The 23,065-nt window shown below is 36.9% G+C and overlaps 1 protein-coding gene and 1 pseudogene across 1 annotated transcript in view; one reads left to right on the top strand and one right to left on the bottom strand.

Moving 5' to 3' along the window:
* Positions 1 to 334: 334 nt before the first annotated feature.
* The window catches only part of FOXR2 (forkhead box R2), a 44,564-nt gene continuing 21,833 nt past the window's right edge, over positions 335 to 23,065 (bottom strand). The window contains exons 3-4 of the mRNA XM_020916658.2: positions 8,509 to 8,568; positions 335 to 3,326 (exon numbers count right to left, since the gene is read on the bottom strand). Coding sequence (XP_020772317.2) covers positions 1,852 to 2,796 — 945 coding nt within the window. The 5' untranslated portion in view covers positions 2,797 to 3,326; positions 8,509 to 8,568 and the 3' untranslated portion in view covers positions 335 to 1,851. The remainder of the gene's footprint in view (positions 3,327 to 8,508; positions 8,569 to 23,065) is intronic.
* Positions 10,472 to 20,687, top strand: LOC139034220 (proteasome subunit alpha type-5-like; annotated as a pseudogene).

Raw genomic sequence — 23,065 nt, 5'->3', positions numbered from 1 at the left:
GCACAGAGTCGGACACGACCGAAGACTGAAGCGACTTAGCAGCAGCAGCAATGATACAGAAGTAGCATCTAAAATTATTTTTTCAAAGAAAATTGTTTGAATGTTGTTTGCAACTCTATCTTAATATAGTTTTTTTTCCATTTATTTATTTATTTTTTAAATTATTTATTTATTTTTTTTTCTATTTATTTTTATTAGTTGGAGGCTAATTACTTTACATCATTGCAGTGGTTTTTGTCATACATTGAAATGAATTAGCCATGGATTTACATGTGTTCCCCATCCCTGTCCCCCCTCCCACCTCCCTCTCCACCCCATCCCTCTGGGTCTTCCCAGTGCACCAGGCCCGAGCACTTGTCTCATGCACCCAACCTGGGCTGGTGATCTAGTTTTATATGAGATATAGTAGACCATCACAAAAATGTAAAGGTTTCAACTGATCTACAACTCTTAAACTTATTTATGTTTTACAGGCATTTTTGTATCCCCATTACTCAAAGTTTTGCACCTAAATACATACTTAAAATGTAATATATTTTCTTCTGGTTATTTCAGAATAACCAGAATATATAACAATATATTAATTATATATTAACAATATATTAACACAAAAGGCAGAAAGAAATGCTTAAATCTGATAAAGGAAGCTATTTGTATGGAAATGATATTAAAATGAATTTTGAAATTAGAAAAACAAATGCTGAAGTGTTTATTATTTATTTTTATTTTAAGTAAACACCACTTGTACCTCCTAGTTCCTAATAGCCCACATGACAAACACCTAAGTAATAGAGGAAAGGCCTCTTGCCCACCTTTCTTGCAACTCTTGTCCCTAATATAGCTAAGCTGTGCTGAACTTCCTACCATTCTCCCAAACACTGCATTTTCTTTGTTCATACTGTTTCTTCTGTCATGTTTTCTTTTTGTAACGTGTTTTCTCTAGTTTATATGCCCATAAAATCCTTGTTTATTCTTCAAAACTAGCTCAAAATGTATTTTCTTTAAAATGCCTTTCTTAGGAAAAAAATATCTCCCCATTTCCACGGCAACCTTGTACATCTATTTCATTATATTTATATTACAAATATCTGTTTATGTGTCTGTCTCCCACTAAACTCAGAATCTCAGATGGACCTTGACACCCATCCACAATAAAGGTTTGACAACTGAAAGCAGAGTTTTGTCATCAAAAGGCTTGAGGTTAATACAAGCTCAATTCAAGGACTTTCAATATCCAAAGTAAAAAAGTATCTGCTTGGAATTCTTTTTCAGTACTGAAAGTGGATGGCAACAGAACAAGGCTGAGAAGTCCAGGATCAAAAAAGAGGAAAAAGGCTCTGAAGGGTAAAATGGTTCACTGACAAAGGAGATGTAGCTGATGAATGGTAGAAGGGGGACATTTGAATCTTCAGGCTTTAAACATCAAAACCAGTTCTCTTTATGCTTATATATCTTCACATTGCACCTGAGACTTAAAGGTCTGTCTCCATCTTGAATTTGATGTTTTATACTCCACCATTTGTTTTCATGTGTGAGAATACTCTCCAGGAAACAGAATTCCTTTTCTCATTTAATATGCTCTTCTCTCCTTAACTTCCATGCTGTTTTTCCTAAGATTTCCTTGTGCTCAAAATGCAGAACAACTGCCACTGCCCTTACACAACTTTCTAAGCTTTTGCCTCCTCCTCTGTATCCACTTCTCACTTTATTTAATACCATTCTTGAAGCAGTAGTTAAATACAGGCTTGGCACCTACCAGGCCAAGTAGGCTTAGGGACTACTGAGGGCCAATCAGTGCATAGGCAGCCACAGGAAGGATTGGCAGTGTTCTAGAAAGGGAGCAGGGGTTGTTCAAAGCTCAAAGAGGGAAGTCATAAGATCTGGATGGCTCATGCACTGTTGAATACTCTCTCTTCTAACAGAGGCTAAGGCACGAGTCTCCTGAAAGCGGCGGTGTCCCTCCTCAGTAAGCCTCCAGAGGCCAGACCTTGACCTTGCACTGGCCCCATCCTGAGGGCTGACTGGTGTCCTCTCAAAGCTGTCCAGGAAGCAGAGGTTGTGGCGGATGGTATTCTTCCATCCATCTGGAGCTGTCCAGAAAAAGGGGAAATGCTGTTGGGTGAAACTGTAGATCTCTTGCACATTGAGGCCACAGGGAGGGCTGTTTCTAAGTGCCAGAGCAATTAAGTGACTGTAATTGAGGGGGGGACGAGGCCAGGACTTCTCCTCCTGGCTGTTGCCTTGCCATAGCTTCTGGCTCTGGAAGCACTCCCTTTTGTTTGGGGACTGGCAGACCACAGAGGAGTTGTTATCTTTTTCCTTGGTCTCCTCTTCTATGAGCTCCCTGTCACTGGAGGAAGAGGTGATCCGCTTCTGTAGGGGAGGTTGCTTGCTGGAGGAAGATGGCAGAGACTGCATCACTGTGGCCTCTGAGCAGTTAGAGACTTCATCTCTGAGTAGCTGACGAGAAACGCGTATGCGTGCAAGATCCTTTTTCTTTCTGGGCTCTGGGGTCCCCCGGCTGCCAAGGGAGCATGCAATGTTGGGATTCACCCACATCCACAGGTTGGGTTCAGAGTTAGGACGATCTTTTCCGGGGCTGGATTCCCTCCCCTGAGGTACTTTTGGAGCCTCCATTACTTGAAGTCTGTATCTGGCAAGGTTCTGCTCAACTAAGGGGCACTGGTCTGTGGTGCAAGAAAGGGAGAACTCATTTCCCATGTCCCAGTCCAGCAGCCCTGGGATCTGGCCATGGAAACTGTACCAGAGCTCAGGATTTTTTAGTTTTAGGTCCATCTTTAGTGGAGAGGTGGGTGGAGAGAGATTTCTAAAAGGACAGAGATCTCTGAGGCACTTTTCAAAGCCTTTGTTGAGGCACCAGTTTTGATGCAGTATATCTCATCTAGAGTTTATCAGAAGGTAGATATACCAGAAAGGGGGGCACCAGTGCCTCATTGATTAATTGTTAAACTTGGAGAAACCACAATGTTCTGGAATGGAACTCAAAACAAACAAGTAACTAAGAAGAACTTTTTAGCAGGAAAAAAGTTCAAGGTAGAATTCCTGAGTTTTCATTGGAAGCACAGAGTCCCCAAGTGAGGACCTATAAATTTTGAACTATGTGCAAACTAAGGTGACTTGTATAACAGGTGCAAGTCTGGCATATCTTTCAACTCTTGCTGAGTTCATTTAACGATGGAACAGACATGTACATGTATCACATTATATTTTGAGTCATTCTTAAATGTTTTAAAAAGTCATTTTTTTAAAGTGCCTTTTGTCAAGTGATTTCACATAGATGATCTCAACTGATCCTCATGACGGTCCTGTAAGATAACACAGTGGGTATTATTAATCTCATATTACAGATAAGGGAACTGAAATCTATGTAATAATTAAGACTACATATCTAAGTAAGTAGCAGAACTAGGTCCACAGCCCAGATCTTCTGACCCTTTCATTATACCCACTGCCTCAATCATATTCAAAATACTATATAAAAGAAGCAGCAATATATGTAACCTGAGTTTTTAAAGTAAGATGGAATCTATCAGAAGATAAACTGTTAGCCTCAAATCCATACTAGAAATAAACTGTGCTATTTTCAGTCTTATTCTTGGAAACAGCTTCCTTATCTCAGGGCACCTTCTCAGAAACTGAGTTCTAAACTGTACTCTGAAGACAGTACACTCAAAGTTGAGCTATGGAATGCAAGTTTCTGAAAGCTCCAGAGTTTGACTTCCCAGTAAGTTCATCCCATGGGCATTCTTAGGAAAAACAAAATGGGAAGGTTTTATTTAATTGAATCTTCACAAAGTCCATCTCTATAGTATGTGATTTCATTAAAATCATTACAGAAAACTATACCTCAAAAATGTCCAGCAAATGTCAACAGGAGCTCTTGAGGGGACAAACTAAACCTCTATTGTTTCCTCCCCATTCTTGTCCTATTCTATCCCAAATCATCCTCCTTACAGACAGCCAGAGTGATCTTTCTACTGTATAAATATAAAAGTTAATAATAATAATAACATCAATTGTTAATACTTACTGAATGCTGTAAGCACTATATGTGGTTTAACTCATTAATCCTCAAAACAATCCTATGAAATACATGCTTTTGTTATTATCCCTTCACAAAGGAAACAAGATTTTTTTTTAAAGCTTAAGTCAGATAGTCAGTAAACATCAGAGTTGAATTTCAAATCCAGGCAGCCTGAGAGTTTTTGCTCACTATACTATAATCTCTTCTGTTTCTCTACACCAACACAAAATATATGACTTAATGCAGCAAAAAAAGGCCATCCAGAATCCCATTTCTGTTTACCTTTACAGGCTAATTTATCACTTCAGCTTCTTTGCTTCATAGTCACCTCCCAGAAACAACGAACTTCTGGGATTTTCATACCCCCCCCCCCCCATCTTTTGTGTATGGCTCTTGGCTCTAGTTGCCAGCTCTACTTGGAATGGTCTACTCCCAATTGCCTTGGCTTGACTGTTCCCTACTCATCTTTTAAGATGCAAAGATATTCAGTTCAGTTCAATTCAGTTGCTCAGTTGTGTCCAACTCTTTGTGACCCCATGGACTGCAGCATGCCAGGCTTCCCTGTCCATTACCAACTCCTGGAGCTTGCTCAAACTCATGTCCATCGAGTCAGTGATGCCATCCAACCATCTCATCCTCTGTCGTCCCCTTCTCCTCCTGCCTTCAATCTTTCCCAGCATCAGGGTCTTTTCTAATGAGTCAGTTCTTTGCATCAGGTGGCCAAAGTATTGACCTTCAGCATCAGTCCTTCCAGTGAATGTTCAGGACAAATTTCCTTTGTAATTGATTGACTGGTTTGATCTCCTTGCAGTCCAAAGGACTCTCAAGAGTCTTCTCCAACACCACAGTTCAAAAGCATCAATTCTTCAGCACTCAGCTTTCTTTATAGTCCAACTCTCACATCCATACATGACTACTGGAAAAATCATAGCTTTAACTAGATGGACCTTTGTTGGCAAAGTAATGTCTCTGCTTTTTAATATGCTGTCTAGGTTGGTCATAGTTTTTCTTCCAAGGAGCAAGCATCTTTTAATTTTATGGCTGCAGTCACCATCTACAGTGATTTTGGAGTCCAAGAAAATAAAGTCTGTCACTGTTTCCATTGTTTCCCCATCTATTTGCCATGAAGTGATAGGATCTGGATGCCATGATCTTAGTTTTTTGAATGCTGAGTTTTAAGCCAGCTTTTCCACTCTCCTCTTTCATTTTCATCAAGAGGCTCTTTAGTTCTCTTTGCTTTCTGCCATAAGGATGGTGTCATCTGTGTATCTGAGGTTATTGATATTTCTCCCAGAAATTTTGATTCCAGCTTGTGCTTCATCCAGCCCAGCATTTTGCATGATGTACTCTGCATAGAAGTTAAATAAACAGGGTGACAATATACAGCCTTGACATACTCCTTTCCCAATTTGGAACCAGTTTGTTGTTCCATGTCCAGTTCTAACTGTTGCTTCTTGACCTGCATACAGATTTCTCAGGAGGCAGGTAAGGTGATCTGGTATTCCTATCTCTTTCAGAATTTTCCAGTTTGTTGTGATCCACACAGTCAAAGGCTTTGGCGTAGTCAGTAAAGCAGAAGTAGATGTTTTCTGGAATTCTCTTGTTTTTTTGATGATCCAACAGATGTTGGCAATTTGATCTCTGGTTCCTCTGCCTTTTCTAAATCCAGTTTGAACATCTGAAAGTTCTTGGTTCACATACTGTTGAAGCCTGGCTTGGAGAATTTTGAGCATTACTTTGCTAGCATGTGAGATGAGTGCAATTGTGCAGTAGTTTTAACATTCTTTGGCATTGCCTTTCTTTGGGATTGGAATGAAAACTGACTTTTTCCAATCCTGTGGCCACTGCTGAGTTTTCTAAACTTGCTGGCTTATTGAGTCTTGTTGCATATTGGTGTTAACAGCATCATCTTTTTTTTTTAACAGCATCATCTTTTAGGATTTGATACAACTCAGTTAGAATTCCATCACCTCCAGTAGCTTTGTTCGCAGTGATGCTTCCTAAGGCCCATTTGACTTCACATTCCAGGATGTCTGGCTCTAGGTGAGTGATCACACATTGTGGTCATCTGGGTTGTGAAAATCTTTTTTTGTATAGTTCTTCTGTGTATTCTTGCCACCTCTTCTTAATATCTTCTGCTTCTGTTAGGTCCATACCATTTCTGTCCTTTATCGTGCCCATCTTTGTATGAAATGTTCTCCTTGTATCTCTAATTTTCTTGAAGAGATCTCTAGTCTTCCCCATTCTATTGTTTCCTCTATTTCTTTGCACTGATCACTGAGAAAGGCTTTCTTATCTCTCCTTGATATTCTTTGGAACTCTGCAAAGAATTTCAAGGACGTTATCTCTAATAAAATGCTGCTTCCACCTCCCAAAAGGGAATTAAAGGCTCACCTTCCCAATTGCGAATCGATCAGGGAAAAGCAGGGGACTAATCCTGAAATATTCAGCTTTTTATGACAAAAGAGTGTGGCAGCATTTTAACTCTCAGCAGTTCTTTATCCCATAAGTAGGGACTCTAGTGTTGTAGAATTTCTCTTCCATCTTCACCAGGGAGCACAGTCCGATCTTTAGGGATTGGCTAGTTAAACCAGGTCATCCCTGTGTATTTTATTTCTTTAAGCCTCTTTAAAATATTTAATGTGTAGGTAATTGAACTCACCATGTAACAAGAGTACAATATGTCTAGCAGATGAATAAGACACAACTCAAGAGAATATTGCAGCTAAATATAGGAAGACAGACAAATAAAGAGAAAATTAAAACAGTGTGATGAGTGCTAGACATTGTGTTAGGAGAGCATAGAGAGGGAAAACCCAACTTTAATGATAGGAATCAGAAGAACTCTCAATAGGAGGAGTTGCTTGAGCTAAGACTTAAAAATACACGCTACCCATGGGTAGATACATGCGGAATAGGCTAGCACACGCTAACCAAGAACTTGGTACCTTGTTTTTCTTAAGTGTGTTCCAAAAAAAGGGGTCAGAGCATTTTGCATATGCTCTAAAAAATAGTTAACAGTCATATTTGTGAGTATCCTTGTTTCTAAGCTCCTACCCACCTCAAATGTTAATATAGTTAGCGACTAATGAAACTGCATCATAAGCAAAATAGGGCACACACACATACACAGACACACAGACACAGACACATACATTAATGGCCCAATAATAGCAGTGGTGGAACTAGCATTTTTGTCTGCCATCAATTTTCAAAAGCATTCCTACATTCAGACTGAAGTCTCCACTAAAAGAACTATTAAAGAAGGCAGTTTATACATGTTTTGGGACAGGAAAAAAAATCAGATATGTCTCATAAATAAATTCTCTTGTTATAAACAAGAATACTTTCAAGCACATCAGAGGCAGTGTTAAAAGGATGGATAGTTAATTTACATGGTATTCTGCTACCAAACTGTGACTTTTTGATGCACACATTATTATTAGTTAAACTGGTTTGGTCTTTAAAGGGCTATGAGTACATAATGATATCCAAATTTTTAAAAGAAGTTAATTGTTATTTAAAAAACAATAGTAAATGCCATAGGCTATTTACTTTTTCTTGCTTTTACATAAGAATTCTTAAATTCTTAAACATAAAAAATTCTTAAAATTCTTAAACATGTTTTTTTTTTCATTTTAAGAATATGTCTATTTCTAAAGTATAGATATGTACTTGTTTCTGTTGGAGGGTAGACAGGAAAGAATACATGAGAAACAATGAGTAAACCATATGTTGTTCTAGGAAAATAGGTACATACCAATGGCTATTGCGTTTGTATGCTGCCTGGGCTGGTTTTCAAACCATGCAACCTGATCCTGGGGCTGTGCAAATCTATAGGAAGTACCTCTTCCTAATTCATACAGAAGAGTCATCCAGTCACCATTTGGCCACAAAGTATATCCTATCAGAAACAGCAACTTTTTTTTCTTTTTTTTTTAGAAACAGCAACTTTAAAAAAAAAAAAATTCACACATAGGCAAGCAGTATGTATACCAAGAACTGGTAAAACAGATTAGCCCTAATGGTCAAACATAATAATAGGTCCAATAGGGTATTCCAAGATGATTAATGATATAATGTAAATAAGAGAACGATCTAGGAAGACTCAACCCCTCATCTCCTAGGAGATGGGTCCACTAAAAAGACTTACTAATTATAATAAAATACAAATAAAAAATATAAGCCTTAATAGTAGTAACAACCCAGATATAAACAGCAAAAAAGACAGAATAATGGGTACTTCCAACATGCAGACATTACAGAATGCTTCATTTTGTTAAAGACAAGTCAACCCCTAAAATAACTCTACATGACAGAGATGCAGTGTGAAATATCAAATAAAACATCATTCTTAAGAGGATCTTAGCCAATGCCACATGGTTAAAATTGCCTTTAACTATTAAATCATGTCCTATAATTCCCCCAAAGAATCAATTAGTTGATAGCACATATTCTGTTACCTCAGCTTGTCTGAGATGGTATTTCTCTTTTCCTCTCAGTTCAGTAAGGTTATTGAAATCCTAGGAAAATGTAAAAGAGTGAAATTCTAGAAAAATATCAAAATGATTATAACAACCTAAAAAAGGAAAAATGTAAGGGCAGCAATAAAGAGGAAACAAATTAAACTCACGGTGTTCATATTTTAGAATAGGCTTAAATGCAAGATCATGAATATATCTGTAACCACTGTATATATGTAGGTTTAAAATGCTATTCAAACTGAAGTGTTTTAAAAAAACAGTGCTAAATTTGTAATTGCATTTTAAAACTTTTAGGAAATTTAATTAATCAAATTGACAATCAATATTTAGATGGTCAATTAAAAATTAGTTTTAAAAAAAGTTTTTAACAGTTTTATTAGTTATTTGAATTTAATAAAATTGAGCAGTAAACACAGTACAAATAGTAGCAAAAAAAAAAACAAATAAAATAATAAAATCTTTCAAAAATTCTCTAGGTACAAAAGTCCAATGGCTCACTGTTCTCATATGAACCAAAACAATGGAGTTCAACTTTGGACATTTTATGTTTCAAGCAGTTGGGCTTGTCCATATAGCAAACTGTAGAAGACTGCTGAAATAAATCATTGTTAATCCAGTCACCAACTTCTATCTGCTACATCTTATTGAGCTTCAGTTTCCTCATTTATAAAATGAGGATAATAAAAAATCTTACCTAAACAAATATTGAAGTTATTGAGACTATCAAATGACATAATGTGTGTCATTAATTACTATATAATGTACATCAAGACCTAGTTTTACTGTTTGACACATAATAAGTTCTGTAAATGCAAACTTTTATTTATGTTATTTTTAAGAATATGGTTCTTAAACAGGGATATATCATTCAGAAATCATATTGAAAAATAAATGAGATTTATTTTAGTGACTATGCATGGAATGCTTACTTAAATTAGCTGTATTGAGATTGGATTTTAATTATTAGTTTGGGAGCTGCAATCTGAGTTAAAAATCTCAATCCAACAAAACTTTGAGCCTTACTTAATTTTAAAGCTTTGAGAGTCCTGAACTCAAAAGCACCTGAGGAAGCAAGTGTGTTAGTCACTCAGTCATGTCTGACTTTTTGCGACTCCATGGACTACAGCCTGCCAGGCTCCTCTGTTCATGGAATTCTCTAGGCAAGAATACTAGAGTGGGTAGCCATTCCCTTCTCACAAGGGGAATCTTCCTGACCCAGAGATCAAACCCGGGTCTCCTGCACTGCAGGCAGATTCTTTACCATCTGAGTCACTAGGTAACACCTCTTTATTTGGAATATTTTTTCAAAGTGTTCTGAGATACTTTGAAAGCAAATAATAGTCCCTTGTTCATTGCCACTTACTGCTTGTTTTCCTCTCCAAGGGTTTGACTTTAAGTGCTTAGGCAGGGGAAGAAAACTTTCTACAAGGTAAAACAGAACATAAAAACAAATAACAGCTTTGTTAAGATAACTACATCTCGGGATGAGTTTCACACACTTTCCTGCAAAGCTCTTCTTAATGCAAAGGATTTTAATAATGATTAAGTGATTTGTGAAGAACATAAAGGATCTTAAGTACAGTACATGTTTCACACCATGTTAGCTGTTTTTTGTTATTCTCACGAGGACAACTCATAGCTACACACATATATAGAAATATATACTGTAGCCAGGTTAGTATAACACACTGATTTCACATATTTTGGTAACATACTCTTTGCTCCAAAGATATAAGAAATGATAAATAAAAATGTATAGACAGACAGACCATAAAAGATAGTCAAGCTCAAATACAAGAAAAATATCTCACTAGATCAGTAATACAAAATAATGAGTGGAATTGAAGCAACTGGCTTGCTGGACTATGGATTATCAAGCAGGACCTGGATGTTAGGAATTTGATCTCTTTGAGGGAAAGGAAACAAAAAAACTGGGACTAAGATGAGGCTACCTCTGCTTGTGAAAAGAAGGTAAAACATACCTCTGCGAAACTCTGGCAAACTACAGGTCTAAGAAAGAAAACAATTAAAGACCAAACTTTGTAGCTAGATGCTGAGCCAAGCTGCTTATTAGCTATCGTAACTGGTTCTATTTGATCTCCTGGACCTATGGTATCCTCAGTAACATCATGAGGCCATAATTTGGAACTATCATTTTGGGATTTGTAGTGAATTTAAGCCTGAATAGCTGGGAGGAAGCAACCAATCAACTTCATGATAAGGGTGGGTAATTAGACTAATAAATAGAGGTAGAGAACAAAAATCTTCCATTCAAATGAAACTGAAAACCAAAATTCCAAAACACATGAATAAATTTAATAACAAGAAAAATTAACAGCCAGATCATTAATTCACTTGAGATAGCAATAAAATTATGGAGTGATCTGGAAAACAAAGTAAGTATGCTTAGGATACTTCAAAAAGATAAAGAATCAACATATTAAAAATGTATACAGTGAAAGAAACTGATAGAAATGAAAGCAATTAAAAATTTTGAAATAAAAATGTCACTGAAAATTTTAATATGCAATAGATGAGACAAATTTGACTGGATATGGCCAAAGAGCAAATTGGTGACCTGGAAGATACAGTACTAAAGAACTCACAAAGCATGCAGCAGGTAGTAATAAAAAGATAAAATTACAAAAGAATAGTTAAGATACATGGAAGATAATCCATCTATTTCATCTAATAGGAAGTTCAAAAATATTGAGAATAACAAAGAATCAATAATTGAAGAAAGATTGCTAATTACTTTTCAGATTTGAAGAAATCTGAGTTCTCACATCAAAAGTCCACTGAGCAAGATAAATAAAAATCAACCTACTCCCAGACACAGTGAATAAAACCTCATAACATCAAGAATAAAGTGTCAGGAAAGGTGGGTGTTTGATACAATGACAGTGTTGCTGAGTTGGGTGCTGGTGGTAGTGTGCCGGCCCTCAGAATCTCTGAGAAGCCACTAGTACCTTCTGCCCTTGTCATCTGAAATAATCTTCTCTCATTATTTCCAAGATTATTTCAAATACAATATGCCACTGGGACACTTAAGTTTTGTTCCATAGCCATAGGGATAGAGATTTCAGAGGGGTCTGTGTGCGTGTATGTGTGTGTGCCTAGCTATATAGAGGGAAAGTACCTCCCACTGCTCTTAAGGTGTGAGAAAGTTTTGGATACTGACACCCATACAAACTGTGTTGGGAGTAGGCTAATTGCAGAAGCTAAGACTGTGATTAATAAAGCCAGGATGGAGACACAGAATCACTGGTTCACTTACAAAAAGACAATGACACTGGACAACATACTCCAGTTTGAGTCAAACCTGGATGTGCAATTTGGAGAAGAGGATGCAGATCCAGATGCCATGTTTCATTCCTTTGTTTTATATGGACTCTTTGGAACAGCTGAATAATTGACTCTGCCCCAAAGGGTGCTGAGAGGTTCTTGCAGGAAATTTATCACAATGTACTGAAACCTCAGACTTTTTTTTTTCTTGAGAAGTAATTTACATAGATTAAAATGCATAGAACAGATACATTCAATATGATCAATTTTGACAATTGTATACACCCATGTATACACCACCCAAAACAAGATGTAGAACATTTCTATCCCTCCAGAGGGTTTTCTTATCCCATTTCCAAGCAATCGTCACTCACCCTTGCAGCTACTTTCTGTTTTCCATCACCATAGATCAGCTGTGCCCGTATTTGTACTTTACATAAAAAAGAATTATACAATCATCATAATAAATAATAATAAAACAACAATCTTAAGAACCACTAGAGGGGAAACATGCTTCCTTCCAAAGAAAGATAAACTAGTCTGGGGGAAAACAACAATAGATGCTAGAAATATTTACACATGAAGTTAAACTGTCAACCTGGATCTTTGTACCCAACTAATACCTCATAAGGGCAAAATAAAGGCACTTTCAGTCTTTTAGTTAGAGTCCCTTGGACTGTAAGGAGATCCAACCAGTCCATCTTAAAGGAGATCAGTCCTGGGTGTTCACTGGAAGGACTGATGCTGAAGCTGAAACTCCAATACTTTGGCCACCTCATGCGAAGAGTTGACTCATTGGAAAAGACCCTGATGCTGGGAGGGATTGGGGGCAGGAGGAGAAGGGGATGACAGAGGATGAGATGGCTGGATGGCATCACTGACTCAATGGACATGAGTTTGAGTAAACTCTGGGAGTTGGTGATGGACAGGGAGACCTGGTGTGCTGTGATTCATGGGGTCGCAAAGAGTCGGACACAACTGAGCGACTGAACTGAACTGAACTGAACTGAAGCACCTACATACTGTCATTACATACACAGGAAAACAATGTATCTTATAAATAAGAGAAATGAAGCCAGAGAGAAATTATAGAGAAAAAGAATCAATGATAAGCAAAGCAACTGATAAACTATGTCTAATGTGACTATAAAATTACCATAACTGACCTTTTGTTTAAAATGGCAAACTAAAACTGTCCAAAATAATTAGGGGTTCAAATGGGTAGTTCAAGCATACTAAAGTCCGTGCCACAGTTAAGAGGATAAAAATACTGAATAACCAAATAACATTTTGTATATATAAAATGTTCTAGCAAATATAAAATATATATACACAAGTACATACATATGTAATACATATATATATATGATATGTAAGGACAATGTGAATGTAAATATAAATTATAGCATCCAGATCAGCAGAAATAATCAGGGATAGAGAAGCTAAAAACATTTATGTTAAATTGAAAATGAACAAAAAGGAAGTAGAAATGAGTCAAAATGTATCAATAAGCATAATTGTAAACAAATTAGCCTCATCTAACAAAGACTGTTATAACAAGTTTTTTGGTAATCTAGTTATATACCATTTATAAGAGCTTCATCTAAAACAAAACCACACCAAAATATATATAAAAATATAAAATAAAAATGATAATAACAAAACAGAAAAAATTAGTGTGGCAATACTAATATCAGATACATTAAATTAAAGGCAAAAAGTAATCTTCATATTATAGAGAAGAACAGAAAGCCAAGAACAACTAAGATACATTAAAGAAAATACAGTGAAGAGATCTGCCCTACCAAACACCAAGACTTCTTACAAAAGCTATAATAAATTAAGACTGTGTTATCAAAACAGGGAAGACAGAAAGGCCAATTAACAGAATAGTCTTCAGAAACAAAATTCACCATCATTACACTCTAATCCTCTTTTGTTTTTCTCTTAGCATTTATCATTCTTTAACATGCTATATAATTATACTATTTATTTTGTTGACTGTCTGTCTCTGTCCCTTAAATTATAAGGTCAGTGAAGACCAGGATTTTTCTCTGTGTTTGTCTGTTTACAATGAAGAGTGCCTAGAAGAGGATCTGGCTCAAAGCAGATCATCAATAAGTACTGACTGGCTGAATTAATAAATAAAAAACTAAATATGAAAAGCAAAATTAGATTTTTTAAAGAAGAAAATCCAGGGGAATAAATATGTTTATGTCAGTGAAATAGGTAAGAATTCCTTGGAAATACACATAAATTACATAAAAAATTAAAATGAGTACACACACACACATACTACACACCATTATAAACAATGGTTAAAAACAAGCCACGACAGGATGGAGGAAGATTTATGAGACACACAAACAAGATCATATAAGGAACTCTGACATATCAATAAGAAAAAAACAAACAATTCAGTATAATAGGCAAAGGATATGAAAAGTTCCATTCACAGAAAACAAAATCTGAAGGGTCAATAAACACACAACAGATGCTCAACCTCACTTGTAATCAGAGAAATGAAAACTAAAACAAAAATAAGATGTTACACACTGTCAGATTATCAGTATCTAATAAATTCAAAGATACTTAAAATTTATTACCTGAGAAATCTACTTTTAGGTATACATTATAGAAAAAGTCTTGGACATGTGCACACTGAAAAATACATAAAAGAAACAGCACTTTTTAATGGCTGAGTAATATTCCATGGTGTGTATGTACCACAGTTTCCTCATCCATTCGTCTGCTGATGGGCATCTGGGTTGCTTCCATGTCCTGGCTATTATAAACAGTGCTGCGATGAACATTGGGGTGCACGTGTCTCTTTCAGATCTGGTTTCCTTGGTGTGTATGCCTAGAAGTGGGATTGCTGGGTCATATGGCAACTGTTCTGCAGTCTTCTCCACACCATGACTACACCATACCAGCGAGGGGTGAGACAAGTGTGAACACTGAGCAGTTCCCAATTCTACCCCTCAAACCAGATTGGTAAACAGAGCAGATTTTATTTGCCACATTCTAATCTGTCTCAGGGTTCCCTGAAGGAAATGATAAATGCTGGAGAGAGTGTGGAGAACAGGGAACCCTCTTGCTCTGTTCGTGAGGGTCCAAATTGATACAGCCATTATGGAAAACAGTATGGAGATTCCTTTAAAAACTAGGAATAAAACTACCATATGATCCAGCAATCCCACTACTGGGCATATACCCTGAGGAAACCACAATAAACCATAATTGAAAAAGACACATGTACCCCAATGTTCATTGTAGCACTATTTACAATAGCTAGGATATGGAAGCAACCTAAATGTCTGTTGACAGATGAATGGATAAAGAAGTTGTGGTACATATACACAATGGAATATTACTCAGTTATAAAAAGGAGCACATTTGAGTCAGTTCTAATGAGGTGGATGAACCTAGAGCCTATTATACAGAGTGAAGTAAGTCAGAAAGAGAAAGACAAATATTGCATATTAACACATATATATGGAATCTAGAAAGACAGTACTGATGATCCTATTTGCAGGGCAGCAAAGGAGACACAGACATAAAGAACAGACTTTTGGACACAGTGGGGGAAGGAGAGGGTGGGATGACTTGAGAGAATAGCATTGAAATATATACATTACCATATGTAAAACAGATAGACTTTTCTTCATTCAGCAAAATGCCCTTGAATTGTGTCCAAGTTGTTGTATCAATAAATAACTTATTTCTATTTATGCTCAGTAGTATTCAACAGTTTGAATGTACCATGATTTGTTTAATTCACCTGTTGAGGGTGTAAGAACTGTTTCCAAGATTTTGCTATTCCAAATAAAGCTGCCATAAATATCTGCATATGTTTTTGTGTGAAAATCAGTTTTTATTTCTCTGGAATAAATGCCTAGGCATGAAATAGTGGGCCCTATGGTAGCTTCCCAGTTAATAAGAAACTGGAAGGCTTTTTTCTAGCATAATTCCAACATTTTAATTTTCATCAATAACTTTTGAGTTATACTGCTTCTCTTTATCATTATCACCATTTGCTGTTGGTATTATTTCCTTTATACCTATCTGATAGGTATATAGTGACTCCTCATTATGAGCTATTTAAATAAAACATATATTGAGATATAATTCACATACTATATAATTAACCATTTTAAGTGCACAATTCAGTGGTTTTTAGTATAGGCACAAAGTTTTGCAAGCATCACCATAATCAATTTTGGGATATATTCAACAACACAAAAATAGCTTGCAGGCACATTGGTAGTTATTCCTCTCCATTTCCCCACTCACCCTCACTCCAGTTCTAAGCACCTTATTTTTACCTCCACAGATTTGGAAAATTACAAGGATTTCTTATAAATGGAAGCATATGAAAAATGGTCTTGTGTGTCTACTTCTTTCATTTAGCATGAGGTTTCCAAAGTTCATACATGTTTTAGCATGTATGAGTACTTCATTGCATCTTATGGTGGTAAAATACAAAATAACATCAATTTTACCATTTTATTCATTTAAAAATATACATTTCAATGTCATTTACAGTATTTGCAAGATGTGTAGCTATCACCATTATGTAGTTTCAGAACTTTTCATCAATCCAAATGGAAGCCCTGTAACGATTAAGTAGTCATTGCCCATTCTCCTTTTTCCTCAGCCTGAGGCAACTGCTAATCAATTTTCTATCTTTAGAAATTAGCCTATTCTAGATATTTCATATAAACGAAATTCTTCAATATGTGGTTTTCTGGTGTCTAGTTCTTTCACTTAGCATGTTTTTGAGGTTCCTCCATGTGTTAGCATATACTTCGTTGCCTTTTATGGCTGAATAATATTCCATTGAATGGATAAACCATATTGTGCTTATCCATTCTTCCAATAATGGACATTTAGGAAGTTTCCACCTTTGGCCATTGTGAATGGTGCTGCAATGAATATTCATGTTAAAGTTTATGTTCAAACACCTCTGTTAAATTCTTTAAGGAAAAAACTTAGGAGTGAAATTACTCAGTATAAGGAAATTCTAAGTTTAATTTCTTGAGGAAGAGCTGTTTAAATAGTGGTTGCACCATTTTGCATTACAACCAGGAATAGAGAAAAACTCCAATTTCTCCACATCCTCAACAATACTTATTTTCTGATTTTTAAAATAAGACCCATCTTAGTGGATATGAAGTGGTATTTCATTGTGGTTTTGATGGCATTTCCATTAATGAATAACAATGTTGCACATTTTAAAAGTATTTATTGGTTATTTGTATATCTCCTTAGGATAAATGTTCCTAATAGCAAGTTCCTCTTGCTATTTTTTAATTGGATTATTTCTATTTTGTTCTCTTTTGTAGCTTATGTTTTTAGTGTCATATGTAAGAATCCACTGCTAAATCCATAAGTATTTACCCTTATGTTTTATCTTGAGTTATATAGTTTTCCCTCATATTTAAAATTCTGATCCATTTTTAATTACTTTCTGTATATGGTGTAAGGTAACAGTCCAAATTCATTGTAAAGTTTTGAATGTGCCAATGCATTTGTGAAGAGACTTTACTATCCCCATTGAATGTTCTTGGAAGCCCTGCCAAAAATCAACTGATCATATGGGATTTTTCTGGCAGTCCAGTGGTTAAGATTCTTTGCTGCCAATGCAGGTGGCATTGTTTAATCCTTGGTTGGGGAATTAAGGTCCCTTATGCCACATGGTATAGCAAAAATAAAGAACAGAACAACAAACCAAAACAAAATCAAAATCAAATGATCATGGATGTATGGGTTCATTTCTGGAATCTCAATCATTTAAAAAATGCTGTTCATTTCCAAGGCAAAACATTCAATATCACAGTAATCCAAGACTATGCCCCAACCATTAATGCCAAAGAAGCTGAAGTTGAATGGTTCTATGAAGACCTACCAGACCTTCTAGAACTAACACCCCCCCCCCTCAAAAAAGATGTCCTTTTCATCATAGGGAATTGGAATGCAAAAGTAGGAAGTCAAGAGACACCTGGAGTAACAGGCAAGTTTGGCCTTGGAGTACAAAATGAAGCAGGGCAAAGGCTAACAGAGTTTTGACAAGAGAATGCACTGGTCATAGCAAACACCCTCTTCCAACAACATAAGAGATGATTCTACACATGAACATCACCAGATGGTCAATACCAAAATCAGATTGATTGTATTCTTTGCAGCCAAAGATGGAGAAGCTCTATACAGTCAGCAAAAACAAGACTGGGAGCTAACTGTGGTTAAGATCATGAACACCATATTGCAAAATTTAGACTTAAATTGAAGAAAGTAGGGAAAACCACTAAGTCATTCAGGTATGATCTAAATCAAATCCCTTGTGACTATACAGTGGAAGTGACAAAAGATTCAAGGGATTAGATCTGATAGGCAGAGTGCCTGAAGAACTATGGATGGAAGTTTGTAACATTGTACAGGAGGTGGTGATCAAAACCATCCCAAGAAAAAGAAATACAAAAAGGCAAAATGGTTGTCTGAGGAGGCTTACAAATAGCTGAGAAAAGAAGAGAAGTGAAAGGCAAAGGAGAAAAGGAAAGAAATATCCATCTGAATGCAGAGTTCCAAAGAATATTAAGGAGAAATAAGAGAGCCTTCCTAAGTGATCAATCAGTCAGTGAAGTTGCTCAGTCGTGTCTGACTCTTTGCGATCCCATGAACTGTAGCCTACCAGGCTCCATCATCCATGGCAAGTGAAATGTTGTGAAGTAATTAGCCTCCAACTAATAAAAATAAGTGGAAAAAAAAGAGTACTGGAGTGGATTGCCATTTCCTTCTCCAGGGGATCTTCCTGACCCGGGATCAAACCCAGGTCTCCCGCATTGCAGGCAGACACTTTACCATCTGAGCTACCAGGGAAGCCCCTAAGTGATCAATGAAAAGGAAGAGAGTAAACAATAGAATGGGAAAGACTAGAGATCTCTTCAAGAAAATTAGAGATACCAAGGAAGCATTTCATGCAAAGATGGGCAAAATAAAGGACAGAAACAGTATGGACTTAACAGAAGCAGAAGATATTAAGAAGTGATGGAAAGAATACACAGAACTATAGAAAAAAATCTTAATGACTCAGATAACCACAAAGGTGTAATCACTCACCTAGAGCCAGACATCCTGGAATGTGAAGTCAAGTGGGCCTTAGGAAGCATCACTATGAACAAAGCTAGTGGAGGTGATAGAATTCCAGCTGAGCTATTTCAAATCCTAAAAGATGATGCTGTGAAAGTGCTGCATTCAATATGCCAGCAAATTTGCAAAACTCAGCAGTGGCCAGAGGACTGGAAAAGGTCAGTTTTCATTCCAATCCCAAAGAAAGGCAATGCCAAAGAATGTTCAAACTACCACACAATTGTACTCATCTCACATGCTAGCAAAGTAATGCTCAAAATTCTCCAAGCTAGGCTTCAACAGTATGTGAACCGAAAACATCCAGATGTTCAAACTGGATTTAGAAAAGGCAAAGGACCAGAGATCAAATTGCCAACATTATTTTTCTAGCAAAGGTCCATCCAGTCAAAGCTATGGTCTTTCCAATAGTCATGTATGGATGTGAGAGTTGGACCATAAAGAAGACTGAGCACCGAAGAATTGATGCTTTTGAACTGTGGTGTTGGAGAAGACTCTTGAGAGTCCCTTGGACAGCAAGGAGATCAAACCAGTCAATCCTAAAGGAAATCAACCCTGAATACTCATTGGAAGGACTGATGCTGAAGCTGAAGCTCCAATACTTTGGCCACCTGATGTGAAGAGCCAACTCATTGGAAAAGACCCTGATGCTGGGAAAGATTGAGGGCAGGAGGAGAAGGGGACAACAGAGGATGAGATGGTTGGATGGCATCACTGACTCAATGAACATGAGTTTGAGCAAACTCTGGGAGATGGTGAAGGACAAGGAAGCCTGGCATGCTGCAGTCCATAGGGATTGCAAAGAGTTGGACACAACTGAGAGACTGAACAACAACAATTTTGGTTTTTATTCATTTCAAAGTATTTTCTAATTTTTCTTGTTATTTCTTCTTTGAATCATTGGTTGTTGAAATGTTGCTTGAATTCTACAAATTTCTAAATTTTACAATTTCCCTCTCGTCAATATCTAGCTTCATTCAGATAACACGATTTGTATGTTAATCTTTTAAAATTTTGTTGATATTTGTTATATGGTCTAACATGTAATCTATTCTGGAGAACACTCCATGTACCCTTCAGAAGAATAGGTAGTCTGCTAATGTTGGGTTCAATGTTTTGTCTAAGTCTGTTAGACGTAGTTGACTTCTAGCTTTGTTGCAGTCTTCTGTTTCCTTACTGGTCTTCTGCCATGTCGTTTTAACCATTTTTCAACATGATTTATTTATCCCTTCAGTTAGTTTAGAATTGTCTATTTCTTTCTTCAGTTTCTTCAATTTTTTTGCTTCATGCATTTTAGGGCTCTGTTGTCAGGTGTGTGTTTATTGATGATTGTTACGTCTCCTTGATGGATTGACCATTTATCAATATATAATATCCCTTTTTGTCTCTTGTAACATTTGACTAAAGTCTACTTTGTTTGCTTAATGGTATATACATCGCAACTCTCAGTACCTATTTCCCTTTCCATTCTTTCTGTTTCAACCTTATATGTGTCTTCGGATCTAATGGGCCTCTTGTAGAAAGCCTATAGATGAGAGACATTTATGTTATTATTATTTTTTTTTTTTTGGTCTTGCTGTGTGGCCTGTGGGATTTTACTTCACCAACCAGAGATCGAACCCACACAACCTGCAGTGAAAGTGTGGAGTCTATAGCCACTGGACCACCAGGGAAGTCCTGAACGATGTTTCTTAAAAAAAAAATCCAGTCTGCCAGTCTCTGCATTTTATGTAAAGACTTTAATCTATCTAAATTTACAGTGATTCCTGATAAGGAAGGATTTATTTTTTGCCATTTTGCTATGTGTTTTCTACATTTCTTATAGTTTTTTTGTTCTATTCTTGTATTATTGCTTTGATTTGTGTTTAACTGATTTTTTCTAGAATACCATTTTGATTCCCTCCTTATTTCCTTTTGGCATTTGTTGCTGTTGTTATTTTCTTAGTGGTTACTGGGGTATTGAACTTAACATATTAAATGATGGCTATCTAGTTGAGTTGATACCAGCTTCGCTCTGTCCCCATCTTTCTTTTCTTTCCTTCTAGGAATCCCATATGCTCAATGATGTACCATGTGTACCTTAATCTCTATTTTTCTTTATTCTTTTTCTTTCTGAATCTCAGATTAAATAATTTCAATTGATCTATTTTTGTATTTGCCTATTTTTTTTCTCCTTACTCAAATACACAGTTGAATCCCATAGTGGATTTTTCATTTCAGTTATTGTAGTTTTCAGGTTCAGAATTTCTATTTGGTCCCTTTTTATAATTTCTATCACTTTACTGATATTCTTTTTGCTGAAACATCATTCCCCTGAATTGTATTACTTATTTATGAGAGGTTTCCTTTGATTCTTTGAGTATATTTTAAGCAGTTGATTTAAAGTCTTTTCCTAGTAAGTCCAATGCTGGGGCTTCCTCAGAAACTGTTTCTGTTAATTTCAATTTTTATAAAATGGGCCAGACTCTTTGCCTACTTCATCATTTGTGTTGTTTGGACATTTTGAATATTTACAATACAATAATTCTGGAAAATAGATTCTCCTCTCTAAGGTTTGTTATTTTTTGCTTGTTTGGAGTTGTTTATGCAGATTGGCTCTGAGTTGGGGCATTTCTTCAAAGTTTAGTCAGGCCACTTGTAGCTCTGTTTTAGTTCACTTTCTGCTACTGGAAACTTAAAGATCAGGGTAGGGTAAAAACATGGGGTTTTCTCTGGTATTTTCTTAGCACACATCTAACTGTGGGCTTCAGTAGTATGTGAACCGTGAACTTCCAGATGTTCAAGCTGATTTTTCAAAAGGCCAAAGGAACCAGAGATCAAATTACCAACATCCACTGTATCATCAAAAAAGCAAGAGAGTTCCAGAAAACATCTATTTCTGCTTTATTGACTATGCTAAAGCCTCTGACTGTGTGGATCACAACAAACTGTGGAAAATTCTGAAAGAGATGGGAATACCAGACCACCTGACCTGACTCTTGAGAAACCTGTATGCAGGTCAGGAAGCAACAGTTAGAACTGGACATGGAACAACAGACTGGTTCCAAATAGGAAAAGGAGTACGTCAAGGCTGTATATTGTCACCCTGCTTATTTAACTTATATGCAGAGTACATCATGAGAAACGCTGGGCTGGATGAAGCACAAACTGGAATCAAGATTGCTGGGAGAAATATAAATAACCTCAGATATGCAGATGACACCACCCTTATGGCAGAAAGTAAAGAAGAACTGAAGAGCTTCTTGATGAAAGTGAAAGAGGAGAGTGAAAAAGTTGGCTTAAAGCTCAACATTCAGAAAACTAAGATCATGGCATCTGGTCCCATCACTTCATGGCAGATAGATGGGGAAACAGTGGAAACAGTGGCTGACTTTATTTTTCTTGGCTCCAAAATCACTGCAGATGGTGATTGCAGCCATGAAATTAAAAGACACTTACTCCTTGGAAGGAAAGTTATGACCAAACTAGACAGCATATTAAAAAGCAGAGACACTACTTTGCCGACAAAGGTCCATCTAGTCAAGGCTATGGTTTTTCCAGTAGTCATGTATGGATGTGAGAGTTGGACTATAAGGAAAGCTGAGTGCCAAAGAATTGATGCTTTTGAACTGTGGTGTTGGAGAAGACTCTTGAGAGTCCCTTGGACTGCAAGGAGATCCAACCAGTCCATCCTAGGGGAGATCAGTCCTGGGTGTTCATTGAAAGGACTGATGCTGAAGCTGAAACTCCAATACTTTGGCCACCTGATGCGAAGAGCTGACTCATTTGAAAAGACCCTGATGCTGGGAAAGATTGAGGGAAGGAGGAGAAGGGGACAACAGAGGATGAGATGATTGGATGACATCATCGACTCAATGGACATGGACTCAATGGACATTTGGGTGGACTCCGGGAGTTGGTGATGGACAGGGAGGCCTGGCATGCTCCAGTTCATGGGGTCGCAAAGTGTCGGACACGACTGAACTGAACTGAACTGAACTGAACTGTGGGCACACACACGGTGTTGTGAATTTCTTGGTGTAGACAGAATCCTTTCCAAGCCCTTATTCCCCCATCTGTCTCATTACCCAAACTTCTCCCTTTCTAAATTTTCAGGCGTTTTGCTGCT

Source organism: Odocoileus virginianus, unplaced genomic scaffold (genome assembly GCF_023699985.2).
Source record: "Odocoileus virginianus isolate 20LAN1187 ecotype Illinois unplaced genomic scaffold, Ovbor_1.2 Unplaced_Contig_50, whole genome shotgun sequence".
NCBI lineage: Eukaryota > Metazoa > Chordata > Mammalia > Artiodactyla > Cervidae > Odocoileus > Odocoileus virginianus.
The sequence above is the reverse complement of the archived record's forward strand: the minus strand, read 5'-3'. Positions and strand labels throughout refer to the sequence as shown.